Source organism: Mus caroli, chromosome 1, assembly GCF_900094665.2.
Source record: "Mus caroli chromosome 1, CAROLI_EIJ_v1.1, whole genome shotgun sequence".
Lineage (NCBI taxonomy): Eukaryota > Metazoa > Chordata > Mammalia > Rodentia > Muridae > Mus > Mus caroli.
Window position 1 is genome coordinate 17116186 of NC_034570.1, and position 21345 is coordinate 17137530.

The following is a 21345-nucleotide window of genomic DNA, read 5'->3' on the forward strand; positions in this document are numbered from 1 at the left end:
ATTTTCTCTAGCTCCTCCATTGGGAGCCCTGTGATCCATCCAATAGCTGACTGTGAGCGTCCACTTATGTGTTTGCTAGGCCCGGCGCAGCCCCCTCTCCTCCAGTCCTCCTTTAGAAGCCACTCCCCTTTTCCTCTGAGAAGAATGAGGTCCTGCCCTGGGTGTCAACTGACCCTGGCACATAGTGTCACTGCAGGACTAGGCACATCCTCTCCCTCTGAAGCTCCCAAGAAGAGCCAGTTAGGGGAAGGAGATCCAGAGGCATGTAACAAATTCAGGGACAGCTCCCACTCCTGTTGTTGGGGGACCCACAGAAAGACCAAGCTACATATCTGCTATGTATGTGTGGGAGATCCTAAGGGTTCAGGTTAGTTAACTCTGTAGGCTTTCTTGTAGAGTACCTATCCCCTTCAGGTCCCCCAATCCTTACCCTAATTCTTCCTCAAGACTCCCTGAGCTCCAACTAATGTTTGGCTGTGGGTCTCTACATCTGTTTCCATAGGTGCTAGGTGGAGCCTCTCAGGACAGTTATCCTAGGTTCCTGTCTGCAAGAATAGTAGAGTATCGTTAACCATGTCAGGGATTAGTTTTTCACCATGAGATGGATTTCAAGTTGGGCCAATCATTGGTTAGCTATTTCTTTTGTCTCTGCTCCATCTTTGTTCCTGCACATCTTGTATGCAGGACACATTTTGGGTCAAAGGTTTTGTGGGTGGGTTGCTATCCTTTTGCCTCCACTGGGAGTCTTGCCTGGCTCTAGGAGATGGCCACTTCAGGCTCCAATACCTCACTGCTATAAGTTTTAGCTAGAGTCACCCACATAGACTGACTCCCTAGGGCCTCCTCCCCCATCCTCCGTCTCTGACATGTCTTAGAGATGCATTCCCCTTCCTGTCTATTTCCATTTTCTTTCCCCTGCTTTCCCTGTACCTGAACCTCCCAACCCACACCCTATCTCACTCCCTATCTCCTCTCTTACCAGTTTCCCTCCCTTCTTCCACCTCTGATATCTATCTTATTTCCTCTTCTGAGAAAGGTTCAAGCATCCTCTCTTGGGCCCTCCTTCTTAATTTGGCTTCTTTGGGTCTGTTGACTATATCGTGGTTAGCTCATCTCTTCAAAGACAGGGAACAGTATTGTAAGCAAGCTGCATCCAAAAGAGGAAAGGTATCTAAGAGTTTCATATATACAAGATAGATCTCATTATAACATGCAAATGGATTTTGCATTGGAAAGTTCCCACTTAGATTTCTTTTGTTATATCACTCAGGTTTTATTTTTTGCATGGCAAACATGAGTTCAATGGAAACTTACATTTTTCAGGCACACAGATTTGACTCATTACTTCCATTCAGACCCCACTACTTCAGAATTGAACACCATAATTTGAAAAAAAACTTACTTTCAAACCATGAATAAAAAGACACTTTTGCCAGATAAATTTAGAAAGGTTATGAGAGGAAGGGGGGCTTAGCATATTTAAAAGGAACTGCTTTTCAAGATTCTAAATAGCATTTACTTTGATTTAAACAATTAATGGAATAATTGTAACCAAGCTGGCTTGTTAATTAAAGAAAACCCAGCAGGACATTTATTTGGCAACAGTTTGTTAGCTGAGATTTCCTAAGTATCAGTGCAGTGGGACTGGTAAGAGGTAGGCTTCCTCCCCCATTCAAATCATTTCCTCCAAACATCTTAAATGTTTCCCAAGCACTGAGGTTATTATTGTAGCAATATACAGCTATATGGGAAAAAGTGAATGGTAAATATTTAATGGTCTGTCCCATAGATGACTCTAAGAATCTTGTGATCTGTAGTGGCAGCTCCCAGCCTAGTGGAGCCATGACAACCTAGAGGAACAGGGAGGGGTCTACAGGTAAGCCAAAAGGTCTTGAGATCTATTTTCATAGCCCCATGCCATCTAGCTCCTTACTCTGAAATTGCATGGCCTCTCGTCCTTCTTTTCCTGCATCTATAAAGAGGCACAGACTTGCACAGGTATACATGCTTTCTTGCCTCCTTCTCCTTAATAATAACTGCTGTATACTTTGTAAGCTGTATGTTTCAAGAAGGTCAAAGGACAGTGCAATGACATCACTGAGCTATTGTCAAACAGATCATTAATTTGGCTAATATGTGGATCGATCAAAATGACAGGGAGATAATAATGATTTCACCACATTTTTGTATAGCTGAAATTAAGGTTTAGGGATGTGAGTGGCTTCCTCATTCTTAAAATACATACAGTTTAACCCAAGTCCCTTTCTCACACACAACTATCATAAAATTTAATTTAAATATTCCTGCATTTCAGTTTTGTTTTCTATAAAACAGGGATTGGGGAGGAAAGCCCTTCTTAAACAGAGATTGTCACTAGAGTTTGTTTATTTATTTATTTATTTTGGTTTTTCGAGACAGGGTTTCTCTGTATAGCCCTGGCTGTCCTGGAACTCACTTTGTAGACCAGGCTGGATTTGAACTCAGAAATCTGCCTGCCTCTGCCTCCCAAGTGTTGGGATTAAAGGCATGTGCAACCATGCCTGGCATCACTAGAGTTTAAATAGAGTTGTTATTAGAGATTGTTGCCAGTTTAATTAATTTAACATTTGTATCATGCTGAAAGCAATGTCTAACATGTAGAAATCACATTATACAGACTTAATAAGATACATTTAAAATGCATCCATTAAATATTTTTGAATGCTTTCTGTGTGCCAGGTTCTTTTCTAGACTTTGGGTACAGACAGGACTAGAAGAACCCCTGCTCAAGATGTATCCAGTCTACACCAATATGAACTAACCAGTACCCCAGGAGCTTGTGTCTCTAGCTGCATATGTAGCAGAAGATGGCCTAGTTGGCCATCATTGGGAAGAGAGGCCCCCTGGTCTTGCAAACTTTATATGCCCCAGTATAGGGGAAAGCCTGGGCCAAGAAGTGGGAGTGGGTGGGTAGGGGAGCAGGGCAGGGGGAGGGCATAGGGAACCTTCAGGATAGCATTTGAAAGGTAAATGAAGAAAATATCTAATAAAAATTGTTAATAAAAAAAAGAATAGAAAAAAAAGTTAAAAAAAAAAGATGTGTCCAGTCTTCCCAAAACTATTCTCAACAATAAAAGAACTTCTCGGGGAATCACTATCCTGGACTTTAAGCTGTATTATAGAGCAATAGTGATAAAAATCTGTATGGTATTGATACAGAGACAGGCAGGGAGATCAATGGAATAGAATTGAAGACCCAGAAATGAACCCCTACACATATGACCACTTGATATTTGACAAAGGAGCTAAAACCATTCAGTAAAGTCAGCATTTTTTTTTTTAGTAAGATATTTTCTTTATTTACATTTTTAATGTTATCTCCTTTCCTAGTTCCCCCTCCAAAAATCCCCTATCCCCACTTCCCTCTCCCTGCTCCCTAGCCCACCCACTCACGCTTCTTGCTGGCATATTACATTAGTGGTGCTCCATCTGACCCTGACCGTGCATTAATTTTTGGAAAATAGTTACCAGAGACACAGCTTGAGGCATACCTTTTCTTCTGGCCTTTAAAAACTCTGAGGTAGTTTCTTCTATTCCAGTATTCTTATGGAAACTCTCTCATTTGCACTGTTTGTCTTCCACGGGTAAAATGCCAATTCCCACCCCTTCCACACCTTTCTTTGACTATTCTTTGCAGAACTTTGATGCTGATGTATTTCTATACATTTCTGTCCTGTTTCAGTTACAATTCATCAATACATATTTGGAATCTGGGGTTTTTTGTTTGTTTGTTTGTTTTTTTGTTTTTTTGGTCAAGTAAGAAGGAAAAGTTCCACCGTTGAGTTTTAGAATATTTTTTCTTTTTTTTTTAATTTTTAATATTTTTATTACATATTTTCCTCAGTTACATTTCCAATGCTATCCCAAAAGTCCCCCATAGCGCCCCCCACTTTCCTACCCACCCATTCCCATTCTTTTGGCCCTGGCATTCCCCTATATTGGGGCATATAAAGTTTGCAAGTCCAATGGACCTCTCTTTCCAGTGATGGCCGACTAGGCCATCTTTCGATACATATGCAGCTAGAGACAAGAGCTCCGGGGTTCTGGTTAGTACATCATGTTGTTCCAACAATAGGGTTGCAGATCCCTTTAGCTCCTTGGGTACTTTCTCTAGCTTCTCCATTGGGAGCCCTGTGATACATCCAATAGCTGTAAAGTCAGCATTTTTAACAAATGGTGCTGATTCAACTGGCGGTCAGCATGTAAAAAGATGCAAATTGACCCATTCTCATCTCCTTGTACAAAGCTCAAGTCTAAATGGATCAAGGACCTCCACATAAAACAAGATACACTGAAACTTAGAGAGGAGAAAGTGGGAAAGAGCCTTGAACACATGGGCACAGTGGAAAAATTCCTCAACAGAACAGCATTGGCTTATGCTCTAAGATCACCAATAGACAAATGGGACCTCATAAAATTGCTAAGCTTCTGTAAGGCAAAGGCCACTGTCAATAGGAAAAAACAGCAACCAGTGGAATGGGAAAAGATCTTTACCAATCCTACATCTGATAGAGGGCTAATATCCAATATATGCATAGAACTCAAGAAGTTAGATTTCAGAAACTCAAATATCCCTATTAAAAATGGGGTACAGAGCTAGACAAAGAATTTTCAACTGAGGAATATCACATGGTCAAAAAGCAACTAAAGAAATGTTCAACATCCTTACTCATCAGGGAAATGCAAATCAAAATAGCCCTGAGAGTCCACCTCACACCAGTCAGAATGGCTAAAAGCAAAAACTCAGGTGACAGCAGATGCTGGCAAGGATGTGGAGAAAGAGGAAAACTCCTTCATTGCTGGTGGGATTGCAAGCTAGTACAACCACTCTGGAAATCAGTCTTGTGGTTCCTCAGAAAATTGAATCCAGCTATACCACTCCTGGACATACAGCCAGAAGATTCTACAATATATAACAAGGGCACATGCTCCACTATGTTCATAGCAGCCTTATTTATAATAGCCAGAAGCTGGAAAGAACCCAGATGTCCTTCAACAGAGCAATGGATACAGAAAATGTGGTACATTTACACAATGGAGTACTACTTGGTTATTAAAAATGATGGATTCATGAAATTCTTAGGCAAATGGATAGAACTAGAAAATATCATCCTGAGTGAGGTAACCCAGTTGCAAAAGATCACACATGGTTTGTACTCACTGATAAGTGGATATTAGCCCCAAAGCTCCCAATTATCAAGATTCAAGTCAAACCACAAGAAGAAGGAAGACCAAAGTGTTGGTGCTTCGATCCCTCTTAGAAGGAGAACAATATACTCACAGGAGCAAATATGGAGATAAAGTGTTGAGCAGAGACTGAAGGAAAGGCCATCCAGAGACTGTCCCACCTGGGGATTCATCCCATATACTGTTGCCAAATATAGACACTATTGTGGATGCCAAGAAGTGTATGCTGACAGGAGCCTTATATGGCTGTCTCCTGAGAGGCCTTGCCAGAGCCTTACAAATACAGAGGTGGATGCTCACAGCCAACTATTGGACTGATCACAGGGTCCCCAATAGAGGCGTGAGAGAAAGGACCAAAGGAGATGAAGGGATTTGCAACCCCACAGGTCAACAATATCAATCAACCAGTCCCCCAAGAGCTCCCAGGGATTAAGCCATCCACAAAGGAGTATGCATGGATCCAGATGCATAGGTTGTGGAGGATGGCTTTGTCATGTACCAGTGGGAGGAGAGGTCCTTGTTCCTATGAAGGCTTGAGAGATGCTTCAGTGTAGGGGAACTGAGGCGGGGAGTTGAAAGTGGGTGGGTGGGTGAGGGAGTACCCTCATAGAAGCAGGGGGAGGGAGGATGGGATAGGGGTTTCGGGGGGGGGAAGCTGGAAAGGGTATAACATTTGAAATATCCAATTAAAAAAAAAAGATCTGTCCAGTCAGGATAGCAGGTGATGGATATTAGGAGACAGGAGCTAAAGAGAAACATGAAATAGGGGAGAAGATTGTGAGGAGATGATGGGTTTTCAGCTTCAACTAGAAATTCAGAGTGGGTGTTTCCAAGCAGATACAAAGGTACCAGGGCACCTCACTGAGTGAAGAGGATGCTAGCCAGGGCTTAGCTCTGAGAGAGGAAGAGACAGGGGACTAGTCTGGAAGAAAGAGTCTAAGTGGAGGGCTCAGGTAGTTGGGAATGAGAAACAGCCGCTGTAGTTTCTTTTAGGTATCTGAACAGACTCTGACTTTTACTGAGGGGTATGACTAGTGGGTTTCCTGGTCGTGGCTGTCAGCAGTTTTGATGAAGATAGGAAGTCCCTCCAAGAAAAACCAGGTACCCACAGATGATCCAGTGAGCATCTAGTGGAATCTGGGACAGGTTTCATCTGCATATTTCTTTGGAGCAGGAGAATAAAAATGAGAATCTCAGCTGAGAATAGGCATTCCCTATACATTCTAAAACAAGAAAATATCATATCCTCATTAAATGCTTTCCCATAATTATCAGAACCTTCAGAATAGAACCCTGCTCTCTGCCAAGTGCCAACCCACAGATTGTCAGTCTCATTTTTTAATATAATCATAAACAAATGATTTCCCAAGGGTGGCTTTGATGGGCTGAGAAGCAATGTTAGACTTGACAGTGTTCTAATTAGCTTAACTCTTGTTATGATAGAACACTAGCCAAAAAAGCAACTTAGGTCAGAAAAGATCTTATTTGGTTTACAGGCTCCAGTCCACCATTGAGGAAGGCCAAGGCAGGTGCTCTATGCAGCAACCTGGAGGCAGGAACTGAGACAAGGGCCATGAGGAACCTTTCTTACTGGTTTACTGTTTTACACAATCTGGGGATCCCTTAACCAGGAGTGGCATCGCCTACAATGGGCTCTACTCTCCCACTTCAACAATTAGTCAAGAAAATACCCCCATGGACATGCCCATGGGCCAATCTGATGGAGGCAATTCTTCAAATGAAGCTCTGTCTTCCCAGATGACTCTGGTTTGTGTCAAGTTGACAAATAGTGTACATTGGAACTAAAGAAAGAAGAACTGGATTTGAAGAACAGTCTCTCACTTTGATCTTTATGTATGTCTAACATGAACTTAAATGGAAATTGAGAAATTTTGAAAAATTAAAAGAAATTAACAAACACTTGATTTGAAGCTTTACAATCTGTGTGTATTCTACACTGGCACCTTGATTCTTGAAGGAAGTCTACAGCATCCATCACGCCACAGCAGTTTCAGTAATGCTGCAAAGCTGGCTCAGAAGGTTTGAGAAACAACCCCTGGAGAGTGAGGGTTCAATTGCTTTTTCATTTTGATTAGCGACTGAACCAGATTTTAGGAGGATAAGGATGAGTTGTCTGACTTTTGGGGCCACATATAAAGAAGCAGCAATAAAATGAGATTATCAATAAGGAGATCAAGTAAAAATAGCTGTATCTCAGTGAAACATTTAAGCATTTTTCAAGGTATTAAGTGGCATATAATTAATATCATTGTTGAAATTGTTATTTGTTGAGGAAGGTTTCAAGAAAACTATGCTGTGGGAAAGGGCCCCATGAGCAGAGATACTGCATAGAGCATACTCACCACTCACCAGCTGGGACCTGATTCACATAAGCTCTTTGATTTGTTGGAAAGTAAATCCAAGTGAATAAAGTCCTATCTCATTTGAAATGCTGAGTGATGCTGAGTGGCTTATCACCACAGTGGTTAATTTCTTTTTTTTTGATACTTTCTAGAAAGTATCATCCTGAGTAAGGTAACTCAGTCACAAAAGAGCACACATGGTATGTACTCACTGATAAGTAGCCCAAAAGCTCGGAATACCCAAGATACAATTCACAGACTACATGAAGCTCAAGAAGAAGGAAGACCAAAGTGTAGATGCTTCAGTCCTTCTTAGAAGGGGAAACAAAATACTCAAGGGAGCAAATATGCAGACAAAGTATGGAGCAGAGACTGAAGGAAAGGCCATCCAGAGACTGTCCCACCTGGGGATCCATCCCATATACAGAAGCCAAGCCCAGACAATATTTTGGATGCCAAGAAGTGCTTGCTGACAGGAGCCTGATATAGCTGTCTCCTGAGAGGCTCTGCTAGAGCCTGACAAGTACAGAGGTGGATGCTCACAGCCAGCCATTAGACTGAGCACGGGGTCCCCAATGGAGGAACTGGAGAAAGGATTGAAGGAGCTGAAGGAGTGTGCAACCCCATAGGAATAACAATAATATTAACAGACCAGACCCCACAGAGCTCCCAGGAACTAAACCACCAACCTAAGAATACACATTGAGGGACCTATGGCTCCAGCTGCATATGTAGCAGATGATGGCCTTTTTGGGCATCAGAGTCCCTTGGTCCTGTGAAGGCTAGATGCCCTAGCGTAGGGAATGCCAGGCGGGGGTGGGAGTGGTAGATGGGTTGGGGAGAACCCTCATAGAAGCAGGGGAGGGGAGTATGGGGGATGGGATAGGGGGTTTCCGGATGGGAAACCAGGAAAGGGAATAACATTTGAAATGTAAATAAATAAAATATCCAATAAAATTTTTTTGATCATATAAGGTTTTGAAAGTTGGGTAGTTGATAGAGTTAAAAATGAATTCTGGTTCTGACTACAGTTAAATTACATGAAAAAGTTATTCATCCCTGTATTACTTGTTACTGAGTCAAGAGGGGTCAACTCCCTCATCTCAGAGATTTGTTTCTTCTTGGAGACTTTATAGAACCATGCTCTTTTGCCTTTCTGCCCTAGTCTGAAATCCCAAACCTTTATTTTTATCTCTAGCAATCAATCACCTCATGGCATTGCAAGGGGGTTCATAAGCATCGGATGAAGCAAGACCTTTCTTCCATTCACTTCTCTGATAACTGTTATCTGATCATTCTGTCTTCAGGAGGCAGTTTCTTGGGGCAATGACTGCATTACTGCAGTGGTATCAGTTGCGCAGGTAGATAGACCTAGTTTAACTAGTTCACAACAGCTTAGTTGAGTGGTTCTACAGAGGGCAGGATGTTACCCACTGTAGCTTAGAGTATTGTCAGAAGGAAAAATGACTCTTCTGAAGGTCAATGCTAGATTGCTGCAAAGCCTCCAATCCCACATGAGTTGCATATTTATGTAGATAAAGTGACTCAGCCTTTTGGGTTCCTTTTTCTGAATCATTCCATCTCTTGTTTCTGCAAGAAAATGGGTAGGCAGAAGTGCATGTAACTTCCTGTAAATTTTCATGGCTTTGGATCTTGACTTAGAGAAAACAAGTTTCACCAAGCTATACAAATTTGGTTTTAAAAATACTACTTTCAGTGAGTCTTCAGAAAAGGAACCAACCATAACTCCTTCAAAGGAAAAAGGGTCCATTCCCAACATTGTTTCTGCCACGCAGGACCGAGATTTTGGATGAGGGCTGTGTAGAAGCTGATATTCTAGAACATCCAGTGTCAGGAATAGTAAAGACAAAGTAGGTGTTAAATCATATTCTAGGTTTAAAATCTAATGTGTTAAGGCTATGTGTAATAGGAGAGATGTCAGAAAATGAGTTTCTGAACTTGCCCTATGCTCTCAATCTTATCAGGTTGTAAGGACTGAGATGCTCACTTCTGGCCTCTCATCTCAAAGACCTCACTTACTGGCTTGGCCTCAGAGCAGTCTGATGATTTTGCCCTTTCCCCTCTATTTTCTTTGCCTTACTTAAGATGCTTTGCACACAACCCTGGGCATTGAAGCAACCTTCTTACAAGTCTGCCTTCCTGAGGTCCTTTGCCATTTCATCTTTCCTCCAGAATAGAGTCAGAGTTATCACACTCAAAGTAAAATTTGATCAGCTTATGATACGACTTTAAGAGGTTCTGTGAAGGCTCTATGCCCCAGTATAGGGGAATGCCAGGACCAGGAATGGGAGTGGGTGGGTTGGGGAGCAGGAGGATGGGGGAGGGGATAGGGGATTTTCAGAGGGGAAACTAGGAAAGGGGATAACATTTTAAATGTAAATATCTATAAAAAAGTTAAAGACCTTTTCAGTTAAAAAAAAAAGAGCTCCTGTTGATGTCTGTCATTGCCAGTACAAACCCCAAAGTCTTCTCCAAGGGGAAGACCTTCTAAGTCTCCTAGGTGATGCCTAAAACTTCAGATAGCACCAAGTCTTCTGTAAACTAGGTTTTTGTATCCACAGCCCTAAGTTAAAGATAAATTTATAAATTAAACACAATAAAATTAAAAATTAATAAGAAATTATAACAATGTTCTGTGATAGTAGTTACAGAAATATGATTCGGTCTTCTACCCTCTTTAATTAAAAAACCATTATTTTATGTAAATGGATGTTGTGCCTACATGTCTGTGTGTGTACCATGTATTTTCATGGTACCTGCAGAGGCCAGAATATTGCACTGGATCACATGGAACAGGAGTTACAGACAGTTGTGAGCTGCCATGTGGGTACGGAGATCAAACCCAGGTTTGGAAGAGTAGCCAGTGCTCTTAACTGCTGGGCTATCCTCCAGCCCCAGCCTCCTTTTAAAAAATGTCTTATTCTGTAATTACTTTTCTCTCTACTTTCAGTGTGCGTTTCTATTTTCAGAAAGGATGAATTATAATGAATGGTATAATGAGCGCAACATATAATCTTTCTTTTCTTATTAAATTGGGAATGTTCACCCTTTCAGTTATGGGAAGTACTTCACAGTTTCTTCTTGACATATACTCATTTCCTGCAACATTATTCTTTTGTTTTAGGGACACAGTTATACAAAATAGGGGTTAACTGACTAAAAGTCCTATAATACCATGGTAATGGATCTTCACTAAAGAGGGATACAAAATTACCAATGAGAGGGTAGCACACCCAGAGCAGATACCTGTGGACAAGTGGGTGACTCATGGCCCAGATGGGTCAGTGGGACAGGGGGAGGTTTTATCATAAACGCAGAATGGTATGCGCTCTAAAAGGCAGGAAGCATATCCCACAGTTTCAGAACGCAATTGAGCACAAATAATAAAAGCCACAGAAAAAGAGGAACTACTCTACTTAAACAACTAAGTTCAAAGCCCCATTACAACATTCCTCTGAGGTTCTTTTGTTCAACCACCACTTCCCTAGAACTTCGTCAGCCTAACGACAACTTTTGTCTTGTCGGTCTAGTTTAAATGTCACCATCACCTGTGGACTTTTTTCCAATCCCCTAGTAGAGACTGAATAATTTCCTCTGTTTTAATCAGGTTCCCTTTTTATCCCATCATCTTTGTGAATCATGGAACTTCTAATTCCACTTACTTTTAGCTCTCTCATTTAATGAAATCAGTCCTGAATAAAATCAAGGGTGAAATAGAACACTGCATCTAGACTGGAGTAGAAACTCAAGAAAAGTCAAATGCATGCCTAAAAAGGTGTGTGTTAAACCCAATCAAATCGCCATGAGATCAGAGAGAGGAGCAGTAATGAACTTATCTTAGTTTCTTTAGGTTCTGTTGATCTCAAATGGTATTATAGGATGCTATTTGGGACTCTCTCCTTGCCCCTCCCCCAGATATCATTACTGAATGACTCTCATTGCTAAATGACTTTAAATTATATTAATATTTAATCTGAAACTATTCATTTTTACCGGTGGCTTCAGACACATATCATACCATTATTCTTCAGGGTTAATGAAGTTTTGATATTTGATGATACTAGTAGTGAAAATAATGTAAATACATGAGTACCTAAGATTCAGAAGTGACGTAGACCTCAAAAGAAAGTGAAAACTGAAAATGAGTTGAAAGGAGCAAAAATTAACAAAGAATCATTTTATTTTATATCTTGAAAGCTATACTCTATAATACTCAGTTATACTTATAATACTCAATTATTTTGCCTTTTTGTCCTTCCAAAATTAGTGAAAATCTGTTTTGGAATTTAATAGTGTTTACATTACAAGATTATTTGGAACCAGCATATTTTAATGTGTTCAGGAAGAACTGAGCTCGTATAGTAATTTATTTAAAAGCTTGACACTAGGACAGGAAAGCAAACCCTGGATCTAGTCATCCATTTCATGTAGTTGAAAGGTTTATCTCAAATTTCTTTTGTTCCAGCCATAGAGTACTTACTTTGTTCTGAACAAAGACTAAAGCTATAAATAAAACAAAGATACACTCTTGGGAAGCTTACACCCCAGATGTCAGAAATCAATATTGAGAAGCAATGACAAAATAGCAAGAAAAAAAGCAAACGGTGACAAATGCCATACAGACAAAGTAGAGGTACATACTGATTTGTTTTCAGATTGAATGGTCAGAACATTTCCTTTTCACACATTTACTGTGCACCCTCTACAAACAAGTCGCTGTGGTATATATACACTAGGGTATATATAGACTGTTACATAGAGTCCCTATTCTTACCTCGCTTGCAGGCTGAGTAGGAGCAAAGCATGCATGGGAGCAAACCACCCACTGTTGTAGGTCATCTATGGCTACGGACCACTCTGAACTATGCTGAGAAGCATAGCAACTCTTACAGAGTTGGAGAAATGTTTTGAGAAGAGAAGCTAGGAGTTAAGAATTTAGAAATGAACAGGAATTGCCCAGGTGGCAAAATATTGTGGTGAAACAGGGCTTTATATTGGGATATGGTCATTTAAAGGCACGTAGGCACGTAACATGCAAGGAAATGAATGACTTACTATTGCTGGATTAGCCTGAGAATGAGAATATGTTTGTTTGTGCTCATGTGTATAATAAACTAACCAGTACTACTTGGGCTTCCAGGGCAAAGTGGTACAGAATTAGCTCAGAGGAGTAGGAAAGGCATGGCCATTGGAAGACTGGATTTGGCAAGTGGAAGATTGAAGTCTTATAATTCTGGAGGTTATTTGGAATTTTACTTCAGGTTAAAAACAGGAGAAGACAAACTATCCTCTAAATAGATCTTAAGATACTCAGGGTTGAATTGTAAAAGAAGACTTAAGACCATTATATCAGTTTTATATATTTTTGAGATTTTGTTGAGTTTTTTTGTGTGTATGGGCATTACCTGAATGTTATGTCTGTGCACCATGTGTGTGTATAGTACCTGAAAAAGCCAGAAAAGGGCATCAGATTCTTCTCTTACTGATGGTTGTGAGCTGCCATGTGGGTACTGGGAAATAAACTCGAGTCCACTAGAAGAGGAATGATTCTTAACTTTTGAACCATGTCTCTAGCCCCTTAATATATTTCAAGTAAAAGGCATAATCTATTTGGATTATAATAAAGCTTTATATCTCCTTACTAACTTTGATAATGTATATATATTTTTAAAGATTGGGAATGATACCTCCTGTTTGTCATCGTGACCTCCAGAGTCTGGGATAAACAAATCTTTTGCCTTGGCCTTTTAAGTTGTTTGGATTACAGGTATAAGTCATGATGCCCACATATGTTTCTTTTTTAAAAATTACCAGCCAGGCAGTGGTGGCACACATTTTCAATCCCACCATTCAGAAGGCAGAGGCCAGTAGACCTGTGAGTTCAAGTCCACTTTGGTCTACATAGTGAGTTCCACGATTGGCAGGGCTATGCAGAGAAGCCCTGGCTGGAAGAAATAAAACAAAATAAAACTTTAAAACAAACAAAACTGCAAAAAATTATGCGATTCATGATGCCATCTTCACATGAATGTATTATGCACTGTGGTCACAACCACGCCCAGTATTTATTTTAGTTTCGCTCAATAGTCATCTTTCTACTCTTCATGTCTTTTATAATACCGAATGATAGAGTTATTGCTACAGTTCATCACATGCTATCTTCTGGTAAGACAGCAGTTAAACTGTCAGGGCAGATCTTTTGGGCATGAAGAATGAGAGACAAAGTATGATCCAAACAAACGGTATAAGAACATAATCATAGTAACACTTACACAAGAATAAGAGTATTACTTGTAGATACCCAGGATAGCATCTTGAGTCTTGACATGAAAGGAAAAAAAATGCAGAATTGTAAAGTTGGTTTAATTTATTGCTATTTTGCACATATCTTCTAGTCATATGAAAAGATAATGTTTGATAATGTATACAGTGTTTGTAACAGTGTAGAAAGATAAACTCTCATGTAGCATATATGTATGAAAACTATGTATCTAGATTCTGCTTATAAGAGGAAGCATGTGGCATATTATGTCTTAGTTTCTTATTTTGCTTGACATGATGATTTACAGTTCTATTCATTTTCCTCAAATGACATGATTATCTTTTATGACTGAATAAAATTATAACAAATGGGCATATAGAATTTTATTTACTGTGTAGTGTATTTTTAATCTAATTGTACAAATTTCCCCTTCATTAAAATTTAGACTAATTCAAAATACTAATTTTATTTTTAATACATTTTTGATGAGAACAAAATTACATCACTTTTTCTTTTCTCCCTCTAATCCCTCCCATGAATCCCTACTCTCAAATTGATAGCCTCTTTTCTTTGACTATTACTGTTACATACATACACACACACACACACACACACACACACACATATGTATATCAATTTTGATAAATTGGTTCATGTGAAAACTTAAGCACAGCCTGATGATAGGAAATGTACACAAATTTAATAAAGATTAATAGTAATTTAAAGCATGATCTCATCTCCTTTATATTTGACATAAGGATGGCATCACAATTTTTCATTGCTTTTTTTTTCATTATGAATAATCAAAATGAAGCAGGACCAATGTGTGTATGCGAATTAAGAAGAGTAACACACAGCTATATGCATAGTTGAAAAGCCTGGTAGGTAAAATTTTGCAGTCAAAAGAACAGGACGGTGATAAAAACAAAACCACAGTAAAGCATTCCAAATGGACCGAACTCTGAAGCCAGAACTCCAGCAAAAGGCACATGAACTTTTAAAAGCTATGTTTGGATTTGTACTCTATCGCCATCACATATCACATAAAATATGTAGTTATATATTTTATCCATGGCAAGAAAAGCACCAGGATATTTTTAAAGAAGATACATCTAAACTCTTACTTTCAAATGTGGCATCACTTAAGTCAAGATGAAGGGAGTTTAATGGAATTGCCCATCCGGAAGGAGGCAGGCTACCAAGTGATGGTGCTGCAGAGTCTTCCATCTTAAGTCACAAGTAGAAAGATGGGTATTTGATTGACACAAAGGTTGAATAATGCCAGTTTGTCTTTTAGTGTTCATGACTTCTGTACAGTGGCTATAGAGGGTCACATTATGAGGAACTTCCAGGATTGAGCAAGTATCCAAAATCAAGTAGTAGGTAAAAATAGCATTGCATTTGGGTAGGGCAGGTACTTTATGGTCAATTTATAATTTGAGAACAAAATCACCCCTAATTTCTGTGCTACATTGACACCATTTTCTTACTCACAACTGTTGTAAGATGGTATGGTGGTTTGAAAGAAAATTGGCCTTATGGGTTCATAGAGTAGCAATATTTGAAAGGATTAGGATTTGTGACTTTATTGGAGTAAGTAAAGGATTAGGATTTGTGACTTTATTGGAGTAAGTGTGGCTTTCTTGGTGGAGTGTATCACTGTAGGTGGGCTCTGACATATCTGGAGCTCAACCCAGGCCCAGTGGCTCATTCGCTTTTCCTGCTCCCTGCTGATCAGGACATAGAACTCTCTGTTACCTCTGCAGCACCATGTCTGCCTGTTTGCTGCCATGCTTCCTGCCAGGATGATAACGGACGAAACCTCTGAATTGTTAAGCCAACACCAATGAAATGTTTCCCTTTATAAGAGCTGCTATTTTCATGGTGTCTCTTCACAGCAACAGAACCTTGACAAAGACAGTTGATAGGTATACTATTTGCTAATATTGCAGACTCTCCACATGGTTTAACTAGGAAAATGGCTTTAAGAACTACCAAAGGTGGGGCAGGGGAGATAGATACCTCATGTGATAAAGTGCCTTGCTGTACAGCATGAGGACCTGAGTTCAAACCCCAAAATCCATGTTAAACAAGGAAAAAGCTAGGCATGGTAGTTCACATGTGTAATCTCAGAACTGAATCAGGAAGTTAGCTGGTTCTCCAGTGTTCGCTTGCTAGCTACACTAGCAAATTTGATGAGCTACAGGTTAGCTGAGAGACGCTGCCTCAAAAAAACCAAAACCCAACATGGTCCTGACAACAGTCATTTATCTCAGTGGAGCAGAATAGAAGACCCAGATCTAAGTCTGTGCAGCTATTGTCATCTGAGATTTGACAAAGATGCCAATAATTACTTATTGGAGAAAAAAAGACCATTTAAAACAAATTTGGGTAGAAGAAAAAAATTGAGATCTTTGTATCTCACTCTACACACACACACACACACACACAAATAGCAAGTGGATCAAATACCTCACCATAAGACTTGGAAGTTTGAACCTGATACAGGAAAAAGTTGGAAAAATAATTTATGATATGGACATACATAACAAATTATTGAATATGACTCCAGTCTTTCAGGAAATAATTTCCAAACTGATAGATAAGTTGTACTTCATGAAATTAAAAGCATCTGTACAACAAGGTAAGCAGTTAATTAAGTGACAACAGACTAGAGATTGGATTTTTCTTTTCCAGCTATCTATCTGAGAGAGCATTAATACATAAGAATACCCAAAGAACTAAAAAGAAACTAAACAGAAAGAAAGCAACCCAGTAAAAGTGGGCTGCAGAATGGAACAAATTGTTCTCAAGAGAAGAAATACAAGCAACTAATAAATAGTTTTAGGGGTGCTCAATCTCTTCATCCATCATGGAGATAAAAAAAAAAATTAAAACCGCGATAAGATCACACCTCAACCCATCAAAATGGATGTCACCAAGAAAATGTAGGATAACAAATACTGGCAGGGGAAAGAGGAACCCTTATTGACTGTAGGTGGTAGTATAAACTGGTGAACCTGCAATGAAAATCAATATGCAGGACTATCAAAAACCTGAAAAATGAACTACTGCATGACCACTTCTGGGCATGTACCCTGGAGACTCTATATCCTACTACAGTGATCCTTGCACATCTGTGTTTATTGCTGCTCTATGCACCATAGCTAGGAATTAGAATCAGCCTAGATGTCCAGATTATGATTGGATAATGAAAATGTGTCATATACTGTATGCATATATAACATACATACATGTTATTATTATGTATATGTGTGTACATATACATATACACATGCTATTAAAACTCATATATAAGAAGGGGACTCTTAGAAGTAGAACTTTTAAATGGAGACCCACTAGTTTATGTTAGAGTGCCTCTTTTGCTTAAGGTTACATTGGATGTTGATTTGTACTTGATTATAGCTTATTTTCAAATTATGTTTGGCAGAGCAGGTTTTGGGAATGAAAATCAGAGTGAGTCCTCCCTCCTACTTTGTAGCATTAGGGGTAGTGCTTATACTTTTCACCCCACAGTCTCTTCCAAAGGATGTCACCATCTAGAATTTCCAATTCTTTGCTAAGGCTCTTTTCCCAGGAGGGATATGCAAGTTTTCCCAGGTCATTGAGATGTTGCCATCCTGAATAGTCACAGGACAGTCAAGATTCGGGCTTGGGACATTCTTAGGGTATCTTTTTTTTTCTCCATTTTCCAGGAAGGCTTTCTGGTTTCACTGTGATTTACAAACGTAGAGGAAGTCAGGTCTGCACTGTTTTCATTGAATCTAGACTAATGTTGTTTGCCAAGATTTTTTTCTCTAATCTACTTTGCATCTGCTTGTTATGGCTCCTCACCTTCACTGAAATTCTGACATGGAGAAAGGTGAGATTTTGTTCATTAGATTGTTTACACTTTGATTTTATATAGCATCACACCAAAATCCAATATACTAGCATGGTTACTAATATTAGATTGAAAATGGTTTTCCATGGTTTCAGTGTGATCTTTTGAAGAGAAGATGATGAGACATAAATATTTCCTCATGTAGATTTGCATATAATGGGGATTTTAAAAGATAATCTCATTGCCTATATTTTATCATTTATTGTCTATAATTTTTTTCTGGAGCAAGAGTTACTGTGCATACTAACAAGATATGGATAGTAATTCTTTCACACTACTGCACTGTCTTAAATATATTTGGGATTTCTCAACCCAGCACAGAAGTTGGCATATAGGAGATGCTTAAAATATGTTAGAATTACAACATTAGTCAGTTAAGTTACAGGACCTGGAGAAGTTAGGAGGGAGATTAATAGGTAGGAACCAGGAAAATACACAACTATCTGTAGAAATCCACAGGATCAAAGGACACCTGGGAAATCTAAAGTCGGTTCCATAGAAAGATGGTAGGTCCAAACTAGAAAGCTAATAAGCAACGAACCACAGATAAATAAGCATTAGGCAGCAGACAAGCCACTGAAAGCTGTGTAGTAACCAAAGGGGTAGGATACCCCAGGTCTGAAGAAGAAATACGTTACAGACTTTATGGGGGAAAAAAAAGAGAACCAATTATACAAGACTTGGCATTTTATTGTGACATCTTCAGAGCACTCATTCCCTTGGGTCTACACTCTGCCATTGAGTTTAGGTCAACACTATTTTCCACTGAATGCCTTCAAAGGTTTTTAAAATAGTTTACATTCCATGACTCCCAGGCTCAGTTCATTCTTAGGCAAATCCTACATCTTGAGTCATATTCATGAAACTGTGATAATTTCAGCATACATTTAAAATTTGGTCATCTTTGACTAAATATCTACTGTAATTTGCATGCAAGTACCATAGTATTAAGTGTTCCCAACTCAGCTCTGCATTCAACTCTCAAGAAATGTACCGTTCCAGAAGGGACCAGGTACATCTTTGTCTCCACCTTGTTTTGTTCTCTTGTCTCAGTGAATGTACTCCTGCCTGGGTCCTTTATGCTTCAAACTCCCTCTGTCCAGAATGGTCTTTCTTCCAATATTGCTGTATAGCTTTCCACTTGCTCCATTTAACTCTCTGATAAAATGCTACATTCTCAGTAGAGCGCTCTAGACATAACATAAACAAACTATTGAAACATGTCTTTGTTTTCTTTATCATTTTTACACACATGTCATCTATTTATCATCTATCTATCTATCTACCATCTAGCTATCATCTAGCTATCATATCTATCTATCTATCTATCTATCTATCTATCTATCTATCTATCTATCATCTATCTACCTTTGTGGAGCTTAAACGGAGTTAACCATTTCCATGGATTAGTGGTTCTCAACCTTCCTAATTCTGTGACCCTTTAATACAGTATATCATGTTGTGGTGATCTTCAACCATAAAATCATTTTGTTGCTATTTCAAAACTATAATTTTGCCATTATAAGTCATAATGTTATCCCAAAGGGGTCACAGGTTGAGAAATGCTAGCATAGACTATCTATTATGGGAGCTCATTGATAATGCTAACAGTGTTTGCTGGGCTATAGATCAGATAAGTTCTGTAAAATGCCTAGGTATTTTAGCTAGATATTAATACTTCCATCAGCAATGTTGGAAGTTCTTTTTTAATAGTCTTCCAGGTATGGCCTCCTTTGCTTGAACTCAACAACTCTTCCTTCTAGTATCTGAAATGCCTTTCACAGGGAGGCTTACTTACTATATTATTATCTCTCAGTGATGGTTCAGTGTAGGTGTTTAACCACTCCTGCCTTTTCAGTCATCAGCAGATTGATGAGAGCCATTAGTTTCCATGAATCATTATCAGGCTTACTTTCAGTTTCCTCGATGAAAGGAAAGCTCAGGAAAATAATTGCAGTTTTCAGTGTTCATTGGGATATTCTGGGAGCGTTCTTCAGTAAATTACAGGGCGCAAGGAACCTCAGAAAGCATCAGTCATTTTTCATGTGCAGTTGCTTGGCATCTCATAGTCTGTCACTCTGTTAAAATGACATGATTTATACCCTTGAATGGATTCTCATCCTTACACTCTGTTATCTTCTCTTACAATGATTAGTACCAGAAGGTTTAATGCAAAGAATAATGGAATCTCATTCTACCTGAGATCCATACAATTTCACTTGCAAACCCTTTCACATTTCAAGACCTGGCTAATGTGTTTGTGGCTATCCTGTCACGTGGAAAATAGCCAAAGTCATCTCCAATTCTTCATTACTATGGTGCACAGTAGATAGTTACACCACAAGTAAAAAAGCATGTGCTCCCACAATTACAAAGGAAACAGATCACACTGATTAATTATGTTGTTAGCAGCTTTTCAAAGGGCTTCTTCTTTTTATAAAGACATTTGCTACAGATTTCCTTTAAATAGTAAGTGTTACTAGTGTGTTTAAGATATAATTAGATCTGCCAGATTTGGATTTTACACATTTCGGGAATTAAACCACTATGCAGAAAAAAAAAAAAAGAAGAAAAAAAGAAAAAACAACCAGAACCAAATCCATGCTAGCTTTGCTACATGAAGTGTAAACAGCAAATACACACAGCTTCTATCTATTAGAGGTTCATTAAGATGTTTGGGACAATCTGGACATTTGACCATTTATGTAGTATGCATCCAGATGGTTCACAGAGTCTATATAAATCAGCATGACTGTAACTGATAAAACACACCAAGATGGTCTCTGATATCTTAGTGAGACTGATACCAGCCTGGCATTCCCTCATTTCTCATTTCAGAAATGACCATTACCAGTTAAAAATGTGAGCATACCATATCACTTCTCTTCAGTTTAAGAGGTTGACTGTTTTAAATATGACGAGAAAGTGTTATTTACAAATGGATTAAAATTAATCTAGAATGGAGGACATTGCCCAAAAGGTTAGAAATTTTCAAATATTATTGTTCTCAAGAAGAGAGGAAATGGATGTTAAAGAGTGAAACCTCAGGCTAAGGAAATAAACAAAAGATGATGACTTCCACCGTAGTGTGACCTGAAGTTTTACTTCTACAGCCTAATAACATCTCTGAACAATGGGAGCTGTGGCTCAAAGCAGAAACAGTCTCCCTGATGACTCCATGGATCAGGTGATCAATGGTAAAACAGGCTTTTAGAATTCTTGTTACAAAGTGATGTAAACTGACTTAGCCATTTGTGATAGTTTTGTAAGTGGACATATTTATGAGAAAGCAAACTCCCCGAGGGAAGGGAAACGTTTGGTGAGTAGCACTTGATTTATGGCACCACAAGGAGACCTGGACATAAAGCTTCACTAGGTTGTGGCAAACGCATTGGTTAGTCTTGAAGAAGGGAGAAGAGGAGACTCAGTTGGGGATTTGAAGACGGCAGCCATATACTTGGTAACTTTTTTTTTTTTATTGTTAATTTTTTTTCTTTTTTTTTCTTTTTTTTTAAATTTTTAATATTTTTATTACATATTTTCCTCAATTACATTTCCAATGCTATCCC

General features: G+C 39.0%; 1 protein-coding gene across 1 annotated transcript in view; it reads right to left on the bottom strand.

The window, feature by feature from the left end:
* Kcnq5 (potassium voltage-gated channel subfamily Q member 5) overlaps window positions 1–21345 on the bottom strand; it is a 596471-nt gene that overhangs the window by 156672 nt on the left and 418454 nt on the right. The window contains exons 4-5 of the mRNA XM_021158603.2: window positions 4919–4942; window positions 931–955 (exon numbers count right to left, since the gene is read on the bottom strand). Of these exons, the coding sequence (XP_021014262.1) occupies window positions 931–955; window positions 4919–4942 (49 nt within the window). The remainder of the gene's footprint in view (window positions 1–930; window positions 956–4918; window positions 4943–21345) is intronic.